At 40.3% G+C, this 18532-nt stretch overlaps 1 protein-coding gene and 1 long non-coding RNA gene across 2 annotated transcripts in view; both read right to left on the bottom strand.

Annotated features, from left to right (window-relative positions):
- Positions 1-18532, bottom strand: part of LOC101169180 (nucleolar protein 4-like) — a 121344-nt gene that overhangs the window by 82562 nt on the left and 20250 nt on the right. Inside the window, exons 2-4 of the mRNA XM_023957018.2 lie at positions 11560-11712; positions 5776-5887; positions 2447-2550 (exon numbers count right to left, since the gene is read on the bottom strand). Of these exons, the coding sequence (XP_023812786.1) occupies positions 2447-2550; positions 5776-5887; positions 11560-11712 (369 nt within the window). The remainder of the gene's footprint in view (positions 1-2446; positions 2551-5775; positions 5888-11559; positions 11713-18532) is intronic.
- LOC111947680 (uncharacterized) lies at positions 14272-17598 on the bottom strand. The gene is made up of 5 exons (XR_002873555.2): positions 17462-17598; positions 16901-16935; positions 16246-16403; positions 15819-15914; positions 14272-14480 (listed from the first exon to the last, which is right to left on the bottom strand). It is a non-coding gene; the product is annotated as an uncharacterized LOC111947680 (long non-coding RNA).

The raw sequence follows: 18532 nt of genomic DNA, 5'->3' as shown, positions 1-18532 counted from the left end.
AAATTAATTAACAAGGATAAGAATAAATACCAAGATAAAAAGATTACATATACATACCACACTATAAAACCTTAATAACAAAGACAAGTAAAAAGACAATCCCTCCAGTGTTTCCATAGATTTGACCGGAAACGTATTGCACTAAATCTAATGTTGCTTATGGCCAAGATGAGAGTATTCTCTGAAGCGTTTAATCTGCAGATAGATTTGAACATAAGCGAGCGCATGCAAGCCCAGAGAGTGTTAATTCTGAGTGAAACGAAAAGCTCACTAGCACTTGTCCTCCTTGGCTTATTAAAAAGCACTCTTAGAGCATCATTGTACGCCACCTGCAGCCTTCTCATACTGGCACTTTTATAGTTCGCCCAAAGATGAGCTGTATACAGAGGAGTGCAAAAAGCTTTAAATAATGTCACCTTGACTCCTTCTGTACACATACCAAACCTTCGGGAAAGAGTGTTGGCTTGGCCATATACCACACGACACTGCCTGTAGATGTCTGCGTCATCAGAGCAATTGGTCTGTAGTTTTCAGTGCAACCAATCTTTCCAGCTTTGTTTTTAACACTGGTACTAACATTACAGCTATCATAGAATCTGGTAAAAATCCATGAACAAGAAAAGCTGTAAAGCACATGGCAAGTAGTGGAATTACCCTTGTACTGGCAAACTTCACATGCTCAGAAGATACCCCATCAAGTCCAGTAGCTTTGTTATTAGACAGTCTGGAGATGGCTTGGTGAACATTATATGTTGTGATTATACCAGTGGTATCAGCATCATTGGCTACATAAATATCACTCTGGACACAGTTAAATATTCTTATGTAGTGTTGTCGCCATAGCTCTAAAATATTTTCAGTGCCAGAGGCCCCGTCTACCACAGATGGAATTGTTTTTATGCCAGCAGTATTAACTTTCACTTCTTTCCAGAAGTTTCGACTGTTGTGACAAAATAGATTCCTAGCCATGGAGTCAGCTCTCATTGCCTGGTCGTTTTTACAAATAAAACGTATTGCATACTTATATCTTGCATTGGTAACCCTTTTTTGCTCAAAAACTGGCCCATGCCTTGGTTTCCCAGCGAGAACCCATTCCCTTGAGGCTTCTCGTGCTCTTAAAAAGAATTCTGTTACATGAGAACTCCAGCCAGGTTTGCCCCTTTTCTTAGCTTTTGGTTTAAGAAGGAAGCTACTAGAATCAAGCAAAGCTTTCGTTATATTCTCATACAGAGAGGAGATGGCAGAGACATGAGCTGGGTTTTTACAATTTCCATTTCTACATGTAATTGCTTCTCTAGGCAGAGATATGGAACTTAATAATGTATCTGTATATACAGAGTACAATGACACTTCATCTTTTGAGATAGTGCTCCAATCCAAATATGAGGAACTATCAGGATTGTACCTTTGCCTCAAAGGTAAACTCAGCAAATTTATATGCATCCCAAAAGGAATATGGTCAGCAAATGACAGTTCATAAAAAATGGTCAAGTTAGTCAGGGAGGCATGAGCATCAGCTGTTGTAATACAATGGTCTAACCAGGAAGTTGTATGCCATGCTTCACTAATGTGTGTAAAACTATCTTCAGGCAGCAAGATTTCAGATGAGAGTGTCAGACCATTATCCACACAGAAATGTTTCAAATGATTCGCAAAAATAGATTTGTTGTCAGAGACGTCAGAGTTCATATCACCAATAGCAAACACATTTAAAAATGTATAATCTTGCATAAAACAGTTAATAAAAGCAAGCCTATTAAGAAACTCGGTTTCATTTTGATGACACTCATAGGGGGTGTACACATTGAGGATGACACATTCCTTGCCATTCTGTGTTAAGTGTATAGCTATACACCAGTCCACTTCCAGCCTAATGATATTTATACAGGAATCAAGTCTTTTATCCCAGAGGATGGCTACTCCCCCAGATATCCGACCTCTTATTATTCCATCACAAATATCCCTCGTGGACTCCCCAGCCCCATGGAAATTTTCATGTATTGAGTTTAATCCCTCCAAGTCCTGCTTTGTTAAAAAGGTCTCTTGTAAACAAAGCACATCACATTTTTCCAGCAGTTGGTCTACAACGACTCGTTGTACATATTCAGTGTTTCAAAACTTATATTATTTGCTGATGACAGAAATATATTCTACTCTACAGATAATCATAAGGAATTTATCAATGTGGTGAACACAGAGTTAAACAAAGTAAAATCATGGATGGATTACAGAAATTATCTTTTAACCCAGATAAAACCAAAGTGACGTTTTTTGGTAACAACAACGCCAATACCGAGCTCTCAATTAAAATCAATTCCAACATGGCGCATTCCTGTTGTCCAGCAGTATTTGAAAACCTGTTTCCTGTATAAGGATGTCAAACCCTGTTCTTTCTTTAGGCCATGTGTTTCTCTCACTTTGTGCCTGTAATGGTGTTTTAACAGACCTTTTGGTTGTACATCAGCTGCTGCTTCATCTTCATGTAAGTGGTTGTGAGGGGGAGGTTGTAGTCTACCTCCTCTGACGCCAAGGAGTTTGGAATGTCGTTTTCTGCAAACACAAAAAAGACAAACAACTATTTAAAATGTCCAAACTGAACAACACTGAACTATGTTTAGTTTCCTGGAATCACAGAAAACAGAACATTTTAGCTAAAAAAAATAAAATAATCATTTTTGATTAAGAGAAAAGTCACAAGTCCCCAGTTAAGCAGAATGAGCTTCAGTGGCAATTTGACCCAAAATTTATGTTAACACCAGGTCTTCAGCGGTTCATGAAGGCTTTATCATCAAAACATCCAGGAGACGTTCTCATTTTCACCTGATCCTTAGTCCATTTATGAAAATACTTAATTTTTTATTATATTTTAAAATGTTTTTTAATTATTGACTCTTTTACTGATAACAGTTTATTCTGGTAAAATTAAAACTTTATTCTTGAACATTTTTAAGTTTTTTCTTATAGATAACAACTTTTTTCTTGTGAAATTAAATCTTTATTCTCGTAATTTTTTTTCTTTTTTATGTTGGCCCTGGTGCTCCGTCGTACATACAAGCCTGAATGGACGCCCAATTTTATCGTTAACTTCAGGTTTTCCTGGAAACCACAAAATAAATGGCCCTACATGAAATGTAGTTAAAAAAGAATGTTTGAAAATGTTTGTAGATATTTTTCAGAGAGCAATGCTTCATTAAAACAAAGCTGTTGATTTAAAAAAGGCTTTTGTGAGTAAAAAAAAAGCCTTGAGGGTAAAATTACAGATATGTTTCAAAGAATGCCTTTTTAGCACCGAGAACAAAATAAAATAAAAGGTGAAAATTGTCATTAAAACTGGTATTTTCCAAAATAACATCACAATCGTGTATGCTTGTTTATTAGAAGCGTCCTCGTAACGGTAGAGAGGTGGTAGCTGCCGGCTTCATGCGTTGAGTAAATAAATCCATAAATAAATCCATATTTTGAGTACAGACTCCTGGATTTGTCTGTTAACTGAAGATTTCTTTTCTTCTTCTGTTTCCTTACTGGCTCTTTTCTGCAAAAAAATAATTGTTTTTATTAACTTTAAGTGCTAGCTTGAAGGTTTCAATTAAGCATTAATGTATTATAAGTCACCAGCTGCTTTAAAAGAAGACAAGACACATGAACAAAACAAGTGTCCGGATATCATCACGAGAAGAGCACAGACAGATATGCAGGAGACAATCGGGTACCAAAAATTCAGGTCACTGCAAATGTAAGTTGTGTTTTCTTTCTGTGAGGGTTTGAAGTGACCTAGTGACCGTGGCGGGGTGAATGACTCTTGATGTAAGAGATCGCAAAATGAAAGACACCAAAAAACCTTCAGCCTTCGGTTCCTGAAGGTTAGACTTAGACAATTTAGATGTGATTGTGCTTTTGTTGTGAAAAAAAGAGGGGGATAGAGAAGAATCCTATTGTTTATTTGACACAAAGGAGCCCCCCACACACATCCACTGCCCATCTCATCCCGCTGTCAGTGTCAATTAAACAGAGCTCCAGTCCACACTGATTAATTGCATTTAATAATTCACAGCTGAACTTTAGTGAGAAACACTTAGCATAGCGATAAAGATGGTGTTGAGACCGTGTGTGCCATGATGAGGCTGAAACCCCCACGGTGTCCTGAGGCAATTAGCTGCTGTCTACTAGTGACACACACCCATCTGTGGGATTTTCAGGGTTTTCATTATATGCATAGATTATTACAGTCTCTAATAAAATATTCTTTATCATATATACATACTGGAAATTCCCATTTCCAAACAGAGGTGTGACGAAATAGAGTATCACTTTTTTTCTTACAAATCTAAAATAATATTTACCCAAAAAAGGAGACAAGATGAATTTTCATTTCTTCACAAAATGTATTTGAGGTCAGTTTGCTGAAAATTCAGGAATGCTCAAATGTTGTGTTGCTCAGTGTTGTCTCTGGGTAAAAAAAAGGAACATGGTCCTGGGACCAGTTCGGTGAGGCTAACGCTGGGCTCAAAGAGATGCTGGCAAACCATCCGGCGCCCCTCCTGAGGTACTGGATGCTTTTCTGCAGGCACCATTTTCAGTGCAGGTGGAAGGCCGTTGACTACAACAGGGGACATTGGCAGCAGTGGAAGGAATACTTTGAGGATCTCCTCAATCCCTCTGACAACCCCTCCTCTTCTAGGAACCCAAGGCTGAGGACTTTGGATTGGGGCTGTCCATCACCTAAGCCAAAGGCACCAAAGAAGTTGAATAGCTCCTTAAAGAGTCCCCCCAATGAAAATTGTGATTTGGGGGGTTTTAACATGTTCTAGTAGCATTTTCCTCATGATGGAGGACGTGTATAAAAGAATTTAAGCTTAAAACTGCATTTCTGAGTTCTTCTTTATTCAATTCATGTGAATTGCAAATGAAAACTCTCTCTGCTCTGCTCCATTCTGATGCACCCACTTGCAGACAATTAGATCCATGAACGTCTTTGTTTTCCTCATCTACACTGGTATCTGGCTCAAAACTGTACAGCTAAATAGTTGTGATATTGCTCACCAATTTTATTGCAGCACTAATGTTAGGTTGGGATTGTGAGGGGCTGTAAGATAGCAGGAAAGAGTGTAAACAAGGGGATGATGGGATATCAGCAGTGGCTTACTTCCATGCAAACTGTCCCGCCCACAACTCAGAGCTGAATTCCTGATGAACTCCTGCTTCTTTTCAGAAACTATGTCTTAGAAAATGACACCGATTTTTTTATCCATCCATCCATCTTCTCACACTCATCCAGGACCAGGTCGTGGGGGCAGCAATCATAGCAAATACCCAGACTTCCCTTTCCCCGGCCATTTCCTCCAGTTCCTCTGGGGGGACCCTGAGGCATTCCTAGACCAGCCTAGAGGTCTTGCGTGTCCTGGGTCTTCCCCGGCCTCCCCAGTGGGACATGCCGTGAACACCTCCCCAGGGAGGCATCCGGACTCGATGCCCAAACCACCTCAACTGGCTCCTGTGGATGTGGAGGAGCAGTGGCTCTACGCACAGATGCTCCTAAATCTGAAGTCTGATCATCCAACCCAGTACCCTTTTTAGCTCTTTTTGCTATGTTTCACATTATTAAGTGAAATAGCTGCTTAATCATAGCAGCTTTTAGTTGTTTGTACTCTGGTTTGCTAAAGCAAGAGAGCTATGGATTTTCCTTGGATCATTTTCTGCCGGTCTGATGTGGTTACGACAAACTGTCGACATGGTCATAGCTGAGCACTCCTGACTCCTGTGCACATGTGTGTGTACCTTTGCAGTCCTGTCCCGCAGCAGCCAAATGCATCCGTTTCTGACACTCTCCACAGGTCATGAGGAAACGAGTCACCGCCTCTCTGGGCAGGAAAGCGTACATCTCTGCGATCTGGAATGAAGAAACCATCAGAAACTAAAGTGAAGCAGTGCATTCGAAACATGACCCAGTAGTATTACCGCAACCTACTTTTCACTTATGTTTGAGTAGATGTCCTACTCTAACAAAGCCACATTAGGTACTACATTAACTATTACATGTCACATTCACAGTAATTATTATTATGATGATAAAAAGCTCTATTATCATCCAAAAATATGATAAAGAAAGAGATGTTCTTATTATAATCAGTTATTCAAACTCTTCCTATAACATATAACTTGTTACATATCAGCGCAAAGCTGCTTTATCTGCTTCAGAGTCTAATAAAATTAGCTTTTTTGTTGTAACAGTTGAGTTAAGGCTAATTCAAAGAAGGTCAACACTGGAGCTAAAGCTCTGGTGTTAAAGGGTTCATTGGTCACATGACTCCTGTGTTACTACTGCAAGGACTGCTAATAATTTAGTATAATCCTGGTACAGCTAAAGAACTGCATAAACGATTGAAGAAGCTATTGTAAATATAGCCGCTAAAAATAAAAAATGTCCAATATGGGCAAAAAAGAAACCAGGCCAAACAGAGAACTAGAGGCTAGTGTGCCTCGGACAGACTAAATCAATGATTCTGCCTATAAAAAGCTAAAATGACTCCTAACTCACAACACCACACACAGATGCTGGCTATGGAGACAAACTGGAATAAACCTGTTGTGAGTGTGTGAGTCTATAAGGCCCCACAGGAACAGACAGGAAGTCACTCATTAAAGTGGAAAGAAAAATAAGTGAAATAAACTAAAATAGACTGATCAAAAGAATAAAAGGAACACATCCTATACCTGAACAAATTGAAAATTCTATTGGAATCATTTCTTTTTTACATAGTTGAATGTGCAGACAACACAACCACACACAAACTAATGAATGAATTTCATTGTATTAGCCGATGGAGGTCAGGATGTGGAAAATGAAAGTGGAAAAACACACTACAGGCTGATCCGACTTTGATACGAAACAAGTCAAAATGAGACTCCTGGAGGATCTCCTCCCACACCTGGACCAAATCATCCACCAACTTCTGGACAGTCTGGTGCAACCTGGCATTGGTGGATGGACGACACATGATGTCCCAGATGTTCTCAATTGGATTCAGGTCTGGGGAACGGGCAGGACAGTCCATGACATCAGTACATTCGTCTGGTCGAAACTGCTGACACACTCTAGCCTTATAAGGTCTGGCATTGTCTTGTATTAGGAGGAACCCAGGGTCAATCACACCAGCATGTGGTCTCACAAGGGGTCTAAGGATCTAATCTTGGTTCCCAATGGCAGTCAGGCTTCCTCTGGTGAGCTGTGCGGCCAAAGGTATGTCTAAATAAACCCCTTTTGTAGTTGAGGCCAAATTTTATTAATTTCAATCATGTTTGAAAATCTTTGGTGTTGGACGGGACGGAAAAGGAAAGGAGAGAAGAAGAGAGAGGGATGTTAGGGGGGGGGGGTGATAATGGGAGGGGGGGGGGGTAAGACAATGAAGCAGCATAGAGCAGCAAGTTTACTGGTTGTTTATCATTACGGTAAGGTTCAAATGTAGTACAAAAAGGCCGGGGCCTGTCCACACACACACTCAAATGTTATCAACACACCTGCTAGCTGCAAAAATGTCCACATGTCAACATGTACACAAAACAGATAGTGTTCACACATGCATACCTATGCCTTTAAACCAACTAGTGTGAAATTTTTTATTCATTCAATCATGCAAACTATTAATGCAAAGGTGAGCTAACCCCTGTGCTCAGGTGAGGTTTTATGTTCTTCTAAAATGGATGGTGGAATGTGAAAAGAAGGAGGAGGAGCGCCCAGCCACCCCCACACCAAGACACCCGCCGCAGCAGTAGCGGCAGCCGGAACCCCCCAACGCCACACGGCAACAGGCAGGGAACAACCACCCCACGGGGCTATCACATCCGCCACCCAGGCCAGGGCCAGCAGGACCGTCGCGAGGCCCCCAGAGCCAGAGAGCAGGTAAGCACAGGGGGAAAGAGAGCGCCGCCCCAGCCCAACCAGGAGAGCAGCCCCCCCGCCGCGCCGGAAGAGCCCAACACAGGGCCCCACCCGAGAAGGGCACCCACAGCCCCAGACGAGCACCCCACCACCACCCAGGAGTTCTGGGCTTCCCCCCGCCCCAACCCCAGGTACGAGCCAGGACCCCCCAAGGGAGACCCGCTCCGCACTCCAGGCAGCCACTCACCCGGCCCACGGTTGGTCCAGGGAGGAACAAGGCTCGGCCATAGTTGGAAATTTGGCGGGCCCAGCGCTCAGGGGCAAGGAACAGAACCCACCCCCCAGGGACACGGACACCCCCGGCTCAGGTGTAATGTGAACCCCCCCCCCCCCGAGCGGAGAGAGCACCGCTGGGCCCAGGAAACCGGCACCCAGGGGACACGGCAGCCGTTGCCAAGGGCCCCGTACCCCCCTTCAGGTAAGGGGTAGGGGACAGATGCTCCTAGGTCCCACCTTCCTTGCAAAATGTGTGTGCGTGTATGTGTGTTTTGTGAGGGTGTGTGTGTGCATGTGTGTGTGTTTTATGTTGGAATGTATATTTTGAGGGGGGAGGGGTGTGTGTACTAAGGGGGGTGCAGTTAAAATTGGCAGGTAGGGCACTGAGGGGACATATCCTGATTACTCACAGTGATGTCCCCTCACCCTCCCCACCAAGGGGCCCTAAATGTCTAAGGTGCGGTTAAAATTGGCGGGTAGGGTGCTGGGAGGACATCTGCTGCTTGCTGGCAGTGATGTCCAAGCACCCCCCCTACCAAGGGCCCTACATGTCTAAGGTGCAAATAAAACCGAAAGAAGGGGGGCCCACTCCATACGGCAACCATGGGAGGGGGGCCACTGCCAAGTAGCTCCCCCCCAAGGCGCATCCCAGGCTAAACCCCCTACCCTTTCACCCTAATAAGAGGTTATATGAGGAAGGGGGTAAGTTGGGGACAGCTGTTCAATTTAGTTTTAATATGCCTCTCCCCCTTAGTATGATCTGTGTTATTATATATTTTATAATTATTTGAATGTTTTGTAATGTATGTAACCTTTTTATAATCAATTGGTATTTTAAATTATTTTAATTGATCACTCAACTACAAAAACCCATCAGGACACGTTTCCCATAATGCATTGTTTTGTAGTCAATTGGCGGCTTGCAGTCAGTGCAGTATTACATTTCCAGCTGTGTTGGCATAGGTGGACGCCTTGCTCCCGCCCCTTTCTCCTGATGTTGTTGTGATGATTGACAGGTGATGTTGGAGCAAAAACAAAAACAAATGTCTCACACCAGGTGAACTGTGCAGCGTTGAGTTCACCTGGGTGATCTCAAACACGCTTATTGTGCGTCTTGGCTGCACTTATTTGGTGTCACCAAGATAAATTTCAATCAGTTTTTGAGCCTCTCTCTGATCTCAGGTATCTGTATCGATTGTTCTGATCTCCAGTGAACATCGCCCGTTCTTTTACAGTTTACATTCTTCTGTCGGTTTACCTTGTTGTTGCATCTTCAAAAGTGCAGAATAAAATGTGACACTGAATTTAAAACAGCGCATTGTAATTTCTTCATCTATTATTAAAGTATTTATTAGTAATACAGTGGAAATTAGTAGATTTGGTTTGCATGTTGATTTACGGTATGCGCCCCTAAAATTTTCAGTTGGGGGCCACAGTGCTCCTAGTGAAAAAAGTTAGTCTGGAGCCCTGGATTGTTAAAATGACTAAACTAGTTTGCTAAAGATATGAAACAATAAAAAAGAACAGAAGGACTACAATGAAGAGAGACTAAAAAATGTTTGCTTTATGCAAGCAAATGAGGCAACAACAAGTTAGTGTTCATATTTACTCTGATCAGTCTGTCCTTTTTTGGACTAAAATGAAAGTTTTTGAGGGTCCTTCCTTTATTTGCACTTCATGCAACACTTCTCCACGCCGGCTCACTGTCCATCATAGTTCTGCTTGGATCACTTAGTATTTAAAGACAGTAAAACAGACAAAAATAAAGAGCCTTGTAATGGTCGGAGAGTCTGAGAAAAGCTTTTCTATAAACAGACTAAAGCCATAACCTGATATTTCCACATAATCACGTTAACTGTGCTGTTAATAGGGATGTCCCGGTCCGATCACAAATCAGAAATCGGGCCCGATCACATCGTTTCGGGCTAGATTGAAATTGGATGTTGTCTCAGGATTGGATATTTATTTATTTATACTACTTTGATCAGTGGTGTATAATTGGATGCCAGACTGTCATGCAGGAGACCTGGGTTTGCTTCCCAAGGCGTGCAGTGAACTAAGACCATGTTGGGGTCTCTAGGCGAGACCCTTCACACTGCTGCCCATCTGGATTTCCCTGTCCCGTGAAAACACAGGGTTGTGTTAGGAAGGACATCCGGCGTAAAAACTCTCTGCCAAACCGCCCGTGTGACTCACTGAACGCATTTCAAGCTTGTTGTTTCTAATAAATGTCCTGGTAGAAGTCCGCAGATCACGAACGGATTGGGCTATTTGATCGCCATAAAGCGCAGCAGTTTGAGCAGGAGGCTAACAGCTAACAAAAACAGTTCTGCAAAGTTAGCAAGATGTTCACAGATTCCATCTAATAAATACTTTAAACTGATAGCAAGTGTCTCTTGAGTTTTGTCTTAATACAAAGAACGACCTACACAGACATGTAAAAGAGAAAAGATCAGGTTTTGGTTTCCTTTGAACGAGAACGGCGCTCTCCTGCTGCAGACAGAGAGACGGCAGTGAGACGGCTGCAAAGTCTTTAAAAAACTAAATAAAACTATAATCTCTGACAAACAATCACAACTAATAAATGGTTCCATTGATATGATCTAGTCATGAAAACCCATCATCATATTCATGCTGCGACAACAATTTTGGAAAAAAGTCCTTCCTTTTATTTTTTATAGAGATGTGATCACATCTGATCAAAAATGTTCATTAGCTCTGAAGATACCAAAGCTGAAGTCACTAAACTTTCTCACATGACCAACTAGCAACAAAGATTTGGGGAGAAAATGACTCAGAATCGGATCGGGAACAAAAACTTCTGATTGGGACACCACCAGTTGTTCCGTTCCAACTCTGTAATAATTTTGACTAAAGAAACTCAAAAGTAAAACAACAGCCATGTAACTCATAACAAACTTCAGGAGTATTATTGTATGAAAAGGAAGAACCTAAAACAGTATCTGTACTGTAATGTTTCTGAGCGCAAAAGAAAAAAAAAACATGTCAAACCATTTGTTCATCTTTTGGGGCACAAAAAAATGAACAAAAACCCATCAGATGAGAGAAGAATCGATAATAACTGAGACAGATTAGGAGACTTCCAGGACTCAGGACCGTCTGTGGGAGCACCTTTATGTTACCAACAGAGGGCAGCATCAGCAGCCAAACCACAGAGGACAGACATCTGCACCCAGACAGTAGCCTTTACATTCTGTCCAGTCTCTTTAACTAAACACCAAAGTGTTCTGGTCGTCCTGATAAGAGTCAGACAGATGACATGATAGCAAACAAAGACAGGAGTGAAGGCAGGCAGGCAGGCAGGCAGGCAGGCAGGCAGGCAGGCAGGCAGGCAGGCAGACAGACAGACAGACAGACAGGGCTCGGTCACTGTGCTGCATGCTCACAGCTTTGTAGGTCTTTTTCTGGCCGGCGTGCTTTGGCGTCTTCCCTGGCTCAGTCCCGATCTCCACATGCATGGAATAAATGATGTCGAAGAAGTCCTCAACAACCGCCACCCGCTTCAGAGAGGAGTCGCTGTTTGATGCACCCTCCATGCACTGAAAGAGAGTATGAGGGGTTAGCAGAGCCGAGCACACAGCAAAAACTAAATCTTGAGGAAGTAAAAAGACCAATTTTCAAGAAAAGTATCTTACTTTCTGTCTTAAAGCAAAAACAATTTTATTCAGAAATTTTATCAAAATGAAAAAGAATCTTAGTTCAGTAAACATGTTTTAGTGACTAGAATTTTTGCTTTTCTTACAATACATCGGCAGATCTTTTGCTCATTTGAAAAAAATTTGCCAATGTAGTTAGAATTTTTACTTATTTTCTAGGGGACTGGTTTTTGTGGTGCAAACAAAGTTCTCCCTTAGCACAATGTAAGACATCTCCATGAAGATCATCTGCTGATTTAAAAGTACTTTTATACCGTTCACAAAGTTTCAGTGCAGGTAGAAGTACTGGTGGTTAAAACTGTACCCAAGTAAAATACGAAAACTAGAATTAACTGATTTACTAGAGACTTTCTGAGAATATTTTTTATCTCTATAAAACATGATAAAACAGTCTGTCAAACTTAGCAAACAAATGTTCCTTTTCAAATTTCTTTACTACAAAACAGCAGATTCGTGTTTTCTAGAGGACCTATATTACTGCAGCAGATGCTGAGAAGTTTCTCATGTGCAGCTCAAACATGTATTTTAACACAAACACGTCTCGTCCTCTAGTTTTTAATGTTCTCAGGTAACTGTTTTATTGTACCAGCAAGAAAAACAAACAGGTATATCACCTCTGTTATTCTTAGCGCTGTAAACATTTTAAATCAGAGTGGCATTACTCAACAGCAGGAAGGTACCTGTCTTTTAATTAATTATTAATTAATTATTCATTTATTTTGTACAGTGTGTTGTTGCTGTCATGTCTTTTTATCTTGTCCTTCGCTGTAGAGCTGCCCTAGCGGTCAGTAAAGCATTCTATCTATCCATCTATCACACTTAACACAAGGGCTACAGTTTAAGCCTCAGTCAGATGGACCAGTGTTTTTCAACCATCTCCCACGGCGCTCTAGTGTGCCGTGGGAGATGGTCAGGTGTGCCGTGGGAAGTTGCCCTCATTACCTGATCTAAAAACATTTTCCATCTCCAGGATATCAGCTCATTGTTCATCCAAACAAACACTGAGAAGTTAGGAATATGAAAGACCGTAAAATACTTTTTTCTTTGTGTTTATTTGATTCTATTAAAGACATTTTGATAAGAATGACGGTACCGTGATTTAGCTGCAGCTATAAGTGTGTAAGGAAAAGTCCCGCCCCTTCAACTGTCTCCACCAATCATTCTTGGAGGCTTAATCACATGTCATCAGTCTGACCAATCAGAAGTGGTTAAAGTCTTCACTTCCTTGTTCAGATTCTGCTCATAAAGTCTCTCAGTTCTAACAAAAATAACATCTAAAGCTCGTCTTCAGCGATGTAGCTTTCCACAGAATCTGGTATCAGAACGTGGAACAAGTGAACAAAACCATGAAGCTCAGAGGCGCTAGTCTGTCTGCATTCGGCTGCTGTTTGCATTACATCTCCCATGATGCATTGGGTTAAAGTGACAGCGTCTCAGCGCACGAGTCTCTCCTCTTAACGTCTTGAAACCACAACGAACACACATAGAAACAGTTTTTAAATCTTCTAACTTAACTTTGATTACATCTTTTAGAAAAAACAGCTGCAGCTTCCAGCTTTTTCTGCCACAATTATCACAAAAATGCACGTGAGATCATGGAGGGACTGTACATCAATACAGACTATGAGTTTCTCCTTTTTTTAAATTTTTGGATGCTGGTGTGCCGCAGGATTTTTGTCAAGGTTAAAGTGTGCCGTGGCTCAAAAAAGGTTGAAAAACACTGAGATAGACCTATAAGGAGATCAGCCCTTAAGGTTTGTATGACCACCTTAAGGGACATCATGAAAATGGAAAGTGCCATTGTTTTGCACTGTAAACCCGAATAAGTTCAGTGAACTCAAAATTTTTGAGGAAACAGATTACATAATAATTTTTAAGTTGACCTACTTAAAAAGTATAAGTTACTAGAACTTAAAATCTTTGAGTTGAGTAAAATAAAACTATTTAACTAAAATTAAACTATAACTTTTTATTTAACTAACTTAAACATTCTTACTTTAATGAACTAGAATATTTTGTTTGTATTGAACCTTAATACATTAGTTAATTAACTAAAAAACTTTAATATATCTCAACTCAAAATTAATCATTTGAAGTCTAAACTAGTCTTATTTGTCCTTCTTAGTCAGGACCATTCTTACAAAAGAAAAACTGAGGCAGAATTTTAATTGCAAGTTTATTTTTAAACCACCTTACACAAGTACATTTGAACAACTTGTGGTACAAGAAAAAAGGAAAACACTGCACAATTTGTGTTAAGAAAAAGTGCACAAGCCATAAAAAAAAAGAAAAAAAAATCAGTCTTCAAGAAAAGAAAAAAAATGAGCTCTAATCTTTTTTACACCATTTCTTTATACAACTTTATAAAAAAGAGCATTCTTACATTTCAAGAAAAGCAAAAATTGTATATCAGCCTTTTTTTTTTTTTACACTTTTCCCACATAAAACTGTATTTTCTTAGGCTGCCCTTTCCCTAAAAACATTAGCGCTCAAAAAAATACCCATTTGGGAATGTCGCCTACCACAAGCTCATCTTCCACCACAACTGCAGTACTGAGCGGACAGAAATGCACTGAACTTGTATTGTTGTTGCTGACGGTCAGAATGCCAACAGAGGTGCTGCTGATGTCTGCCTCTGGTGACTCTTTAATCTGCAAATGAAAAAAAAGTGTAGTATTAAAGAAAGAATTGATCGCTTGAGGGAAGAAAACTTTATGCAAAAACTACAACCTGAAATTGACATTTTAAGAGAAGGTCAGAAATTACACATCAGGAAAATTATTAAAGTTGATTTAAATTAATGATTTCAAGCATTGTAGTCAAAGCAATAAAGAATTTACACATATTTATCAAACTCATTACAGAAATGATAAAATGCATTGATTAAAAAGACAGAAAATAAAACAAAAACGTCACTTATATCACATTTGCTTAATTCAATACAGTGATCTTTAACTAAAGTCATGTAGAGCTTGATTTATTGCTTGAAAAGGATCTGGAAGAACAGAGCTTATATAATACAAAATATATTGAAATCAAAATAAGACTATTTGTAAGAATCATCATGATTCCATAAGGCACTGTACACAAAAAAACAAACAAAAGCTTTTGTAACATGACAATCTGAAAACAGGATCACATTTATTCACCCCTCCCTCCACCTAACCAGTTTCACCAACATAACTCTCAGCTTGTGCTGGATGGTCAGCACCTTTCAGGACACGTCCAGGAATTCCATCTGCCCCGGCTTCTTACCTAGTATTCACCCTCTGGAACTCTTTCCTGATGTCATGCTCTCACAGTTAGCACTCGTTACTCTCCACCAGGTTGTGTCTCTGTTATGGGGCAGTTTTTCAACTACAGCACAGAACGTCTCCATAAAAATGACACAACCTGCTGGAAAGAATGTCACCTTCTTGCCAATGCAACTTAAGAGCAAAGATTCAGTTCAAATTTATTTATATAGTCCTATGTCACAATAAAAGTCGTCTCCATGGGCTTCACAACGACAATTGTACAAGAACATGAAATCATAATACATTAGGTATTGGCTAAACTAAACTAAACAGACTAAACTAAACTGGGCATCCCTGCCATTAGACCCTCTTACACCGTTAGTAAAAACTCCTTTATAAAAATAAAATAAAAAAAAAATCCTCCCCAGGACGGACAGGCGATGTACCAGAACTCTTTGAGAAGAATTACATTTTCTAGTTCAACAACTGCATTTTTAAAGTCCAGCAGATTGGCGTCATCCAGATGAAATAGGGGACAGCTGTGGGCCCGAGACGAGCCAGAGTCGAGGTCCACGGTCAGGTACAGCACAGATGAGCTGCAATATTTTAGGAGACTATGTGCTTTGCCTCACAACATTGCTTTGGCACGACTTTCTGGTTAAGTTGTATTACCCACACAGCTGGAGTATTAACCAGCACACTGTCACTGGTACTATATAGTGAATAAAACATTATCCGTCATAAAGTACTTACATTCCAAACTTTGAAGAACTGTGGGTCCTCCTCACGTTTGTATATTAGAAGCCAGTACAGGACAGGAGTACATTTGACATCAGCAGTCTGCTCTTGCTGCATAGAGACAAAGACAAATTAATATGGCAAACATATATCAAATGACTGCACCCTTTGGTCTGGCTCAGTTCAGTTCATCTAGTCTTTTTAATAATCTTAAAATTGTACAGTTATTTCAAAAAATACACCAAACATAAGATGACACTAAATTCATATTTACAAATGCATTGGGATCAACGTTGATTATTTTTTCTCCAATGAAGTAAACATTTACACTCATTCACTTTATTAGAAACGCTCAGTAATTCATATGAACCGATCCAAGTCATTCCCGTCTTTTAGCTATACTAATGCATAATGTTAATCATGCCATGCAGTTACACCTCACCTGTTTATCATAGAGGTGCAGAATGTCGCATAGAGCCTTCCGGTTCGTGCTGCCTTCTGTCTCAAAAAGATCAGCATCCTCTGCGTCTGTCTCTCCAGGTCAAAATAAAACTGTTTTTCCAGGTTGACATTTGTGATGCGATGAAACTCAGCTCACATCTACAAAAAAATGTACAAATGTTAAACACATTTTAAAGCTTTTTCAAGCTACTGGTAGCTTGGAAAAACCGCTGCATTTCACAATAGCCTCAATACTATGTCCACAATATGTAATCTATGATTTATATTAATATTTTTTAAATACTTGTGCATTAGCTAGAATGACATAGAGGATGTTTTAGGAAGAGACAAAAAAGTTATTTTAAAATATTTGACATGATTGTGAAACACAAATCACAACCAAACCAGTGGCCAAAATACAGTTTTTGAGTATTAAGCAAACTTTATGATACATTTAGTACTTTAACTCGAGCCCAATTCAGGACAAAGTTATAACTGCTACATAACATTAAGGTAGCTTAGACATTTTTACTTATTTATGATTAGTTTAATTGGTCAATAAGGTCAAATGTTCTCCAAAGCCGGAGGATTCATTGGACTGAGAGCCGCTCGTGTCTTAAATATTGCAGCCATGTTTTTTTACAATCAAAACTTACCTACGCTCTTATTTTTCAAACGCACCGCCGGTTCACTGAAGAAGATACGAGAACATGTTAGCGTAAGGCAGCTAGCTTAGCCCACATTTGCATTTATTAGGTTACTACGTGAAATACAAGTTACACAAAAAAAAAAAAACAATTACCAAATCACAGAGCCTATGGTAAAAAGTAGTAGAAAAAAAAGGCAATTCCCACCGAGTCGTATATGTGGCTGTGGCAGCCGCTCTGCCGGAGCTAGCTAGCGGTTAGCTAGTAGTAACGGTTAGCTAGTAACGGTTAGATAATTTAAAATGTGCGCCAACCAACTCGGTAAACGTAAAACTTGAAACTTTGCCCCCACAACTTCTTTTAACCACAAGCAATAATTCTCTGGTGACATGATACTGCAAAACATACATAATTGTTTAATTCAGAACAAATATTCGAAGATATACAAACTCATGGAGCACGTCATGAATACAAAGGATATACTAGAAGGAACATCAAAAGAAGTAAAAAATATATAATACAGAGGCGAAAGTCATAAAATATAATAAAAAATAAAATAATACGACTTACCTAGACGTATGTGCGTTATCAACTTGGGCCAGCTGACACTCGCATCAGACCTCCGCCATCTTGAAGACTTCTGTGGCTGAGTTCACGTTCATGGGCGTACGTTATGACGTCATCACGTCTCATTACTCATAAGTTTTGACTCCAAGGTTTCATTTACTCAAAATGTTTTAGTCCAATAAACATATAACTGTGGCAAAAGTTGAATCGGCTTAAAGGTTTTAAGCTGACTCAACTTGTTTGTTACTTTTGAGTTCAGTGATTATAAAACTTTTGAGCTCATTGGACTATCCGGGTTTACAGTGTGTGTTGTGTGTGTGGTAAATGAATCATTGAGTATTTGTTATGGTTAATGTTCGCGCACTTATGACATACCGGTGATGCTGTGATGCCCTTACATCGCACTAAAGTCGTCAATAAGGTTCTTGTACTGAGTACGTACAGACCACGTGCAAATGCTGCACACACGGAGTGTTCAGGTGATTTGTGTAGGGTGATCACACAAACTACATTCTCATTGCCTCATTTTCTCATTTTTAACAGTCAGGCTGCAGCAAGGGACTTTAACAGCACTAAGGGGCTCCCTGCACAATGCACAGGGTTCGGGGGGGGGAAATGATCTGCTAAACATGCTTTTATTATTTTAATGATTATTACTAAGTGACCGTTGGCTCATATTTTCTTTTAATATGTGCAGCTGGTGCTTTATTAATGGTCGCATGGACCCGGAAGAAGGGTTAGGATTAATTATTTTTAATCGAATACGTCCCAACAACATTTAGCCGTGGATGCATTTAAAATCCATGCGGGAAATGCTGCAATCTGCATCTCGGCTGCACGTAAATATGTGGGAATAACATCGGCCTTTATTTTGACACGATCGGTAACACAAATTCACAACTGAACACGGTTTCTCAGGACTTTGCAGAGCAGCATTTCCGGCTTCAAAAGCCGCCTCCACCAGCTCACACATTGCCCCAAAGCCGCTCCTCTGCTCTGAGACAAGGTTCTCCTGAGTCTAGCAGCTCGCTCAGTAAGAGCAGCAGGACGGACTGGAGTCCGAAGCCTTGTCGG

This window comes from Oryzias latipes, chromosome 7 (assembly GCF_053564925.1).
Source record: "Oryzias latipes strain Hd-rR chromosome 7, Olatipes_Hd-rR_3.1".
Lineage (NCBI taxonomy): Eukaryota > Metazoa > Chordata > Actinopteri > Beloniformes > Adrianichthyidae > Oryzias > Oryzias latipes.
This window is presented reverse-complemented; position numbering and strand designations above follow the sequence as displayed.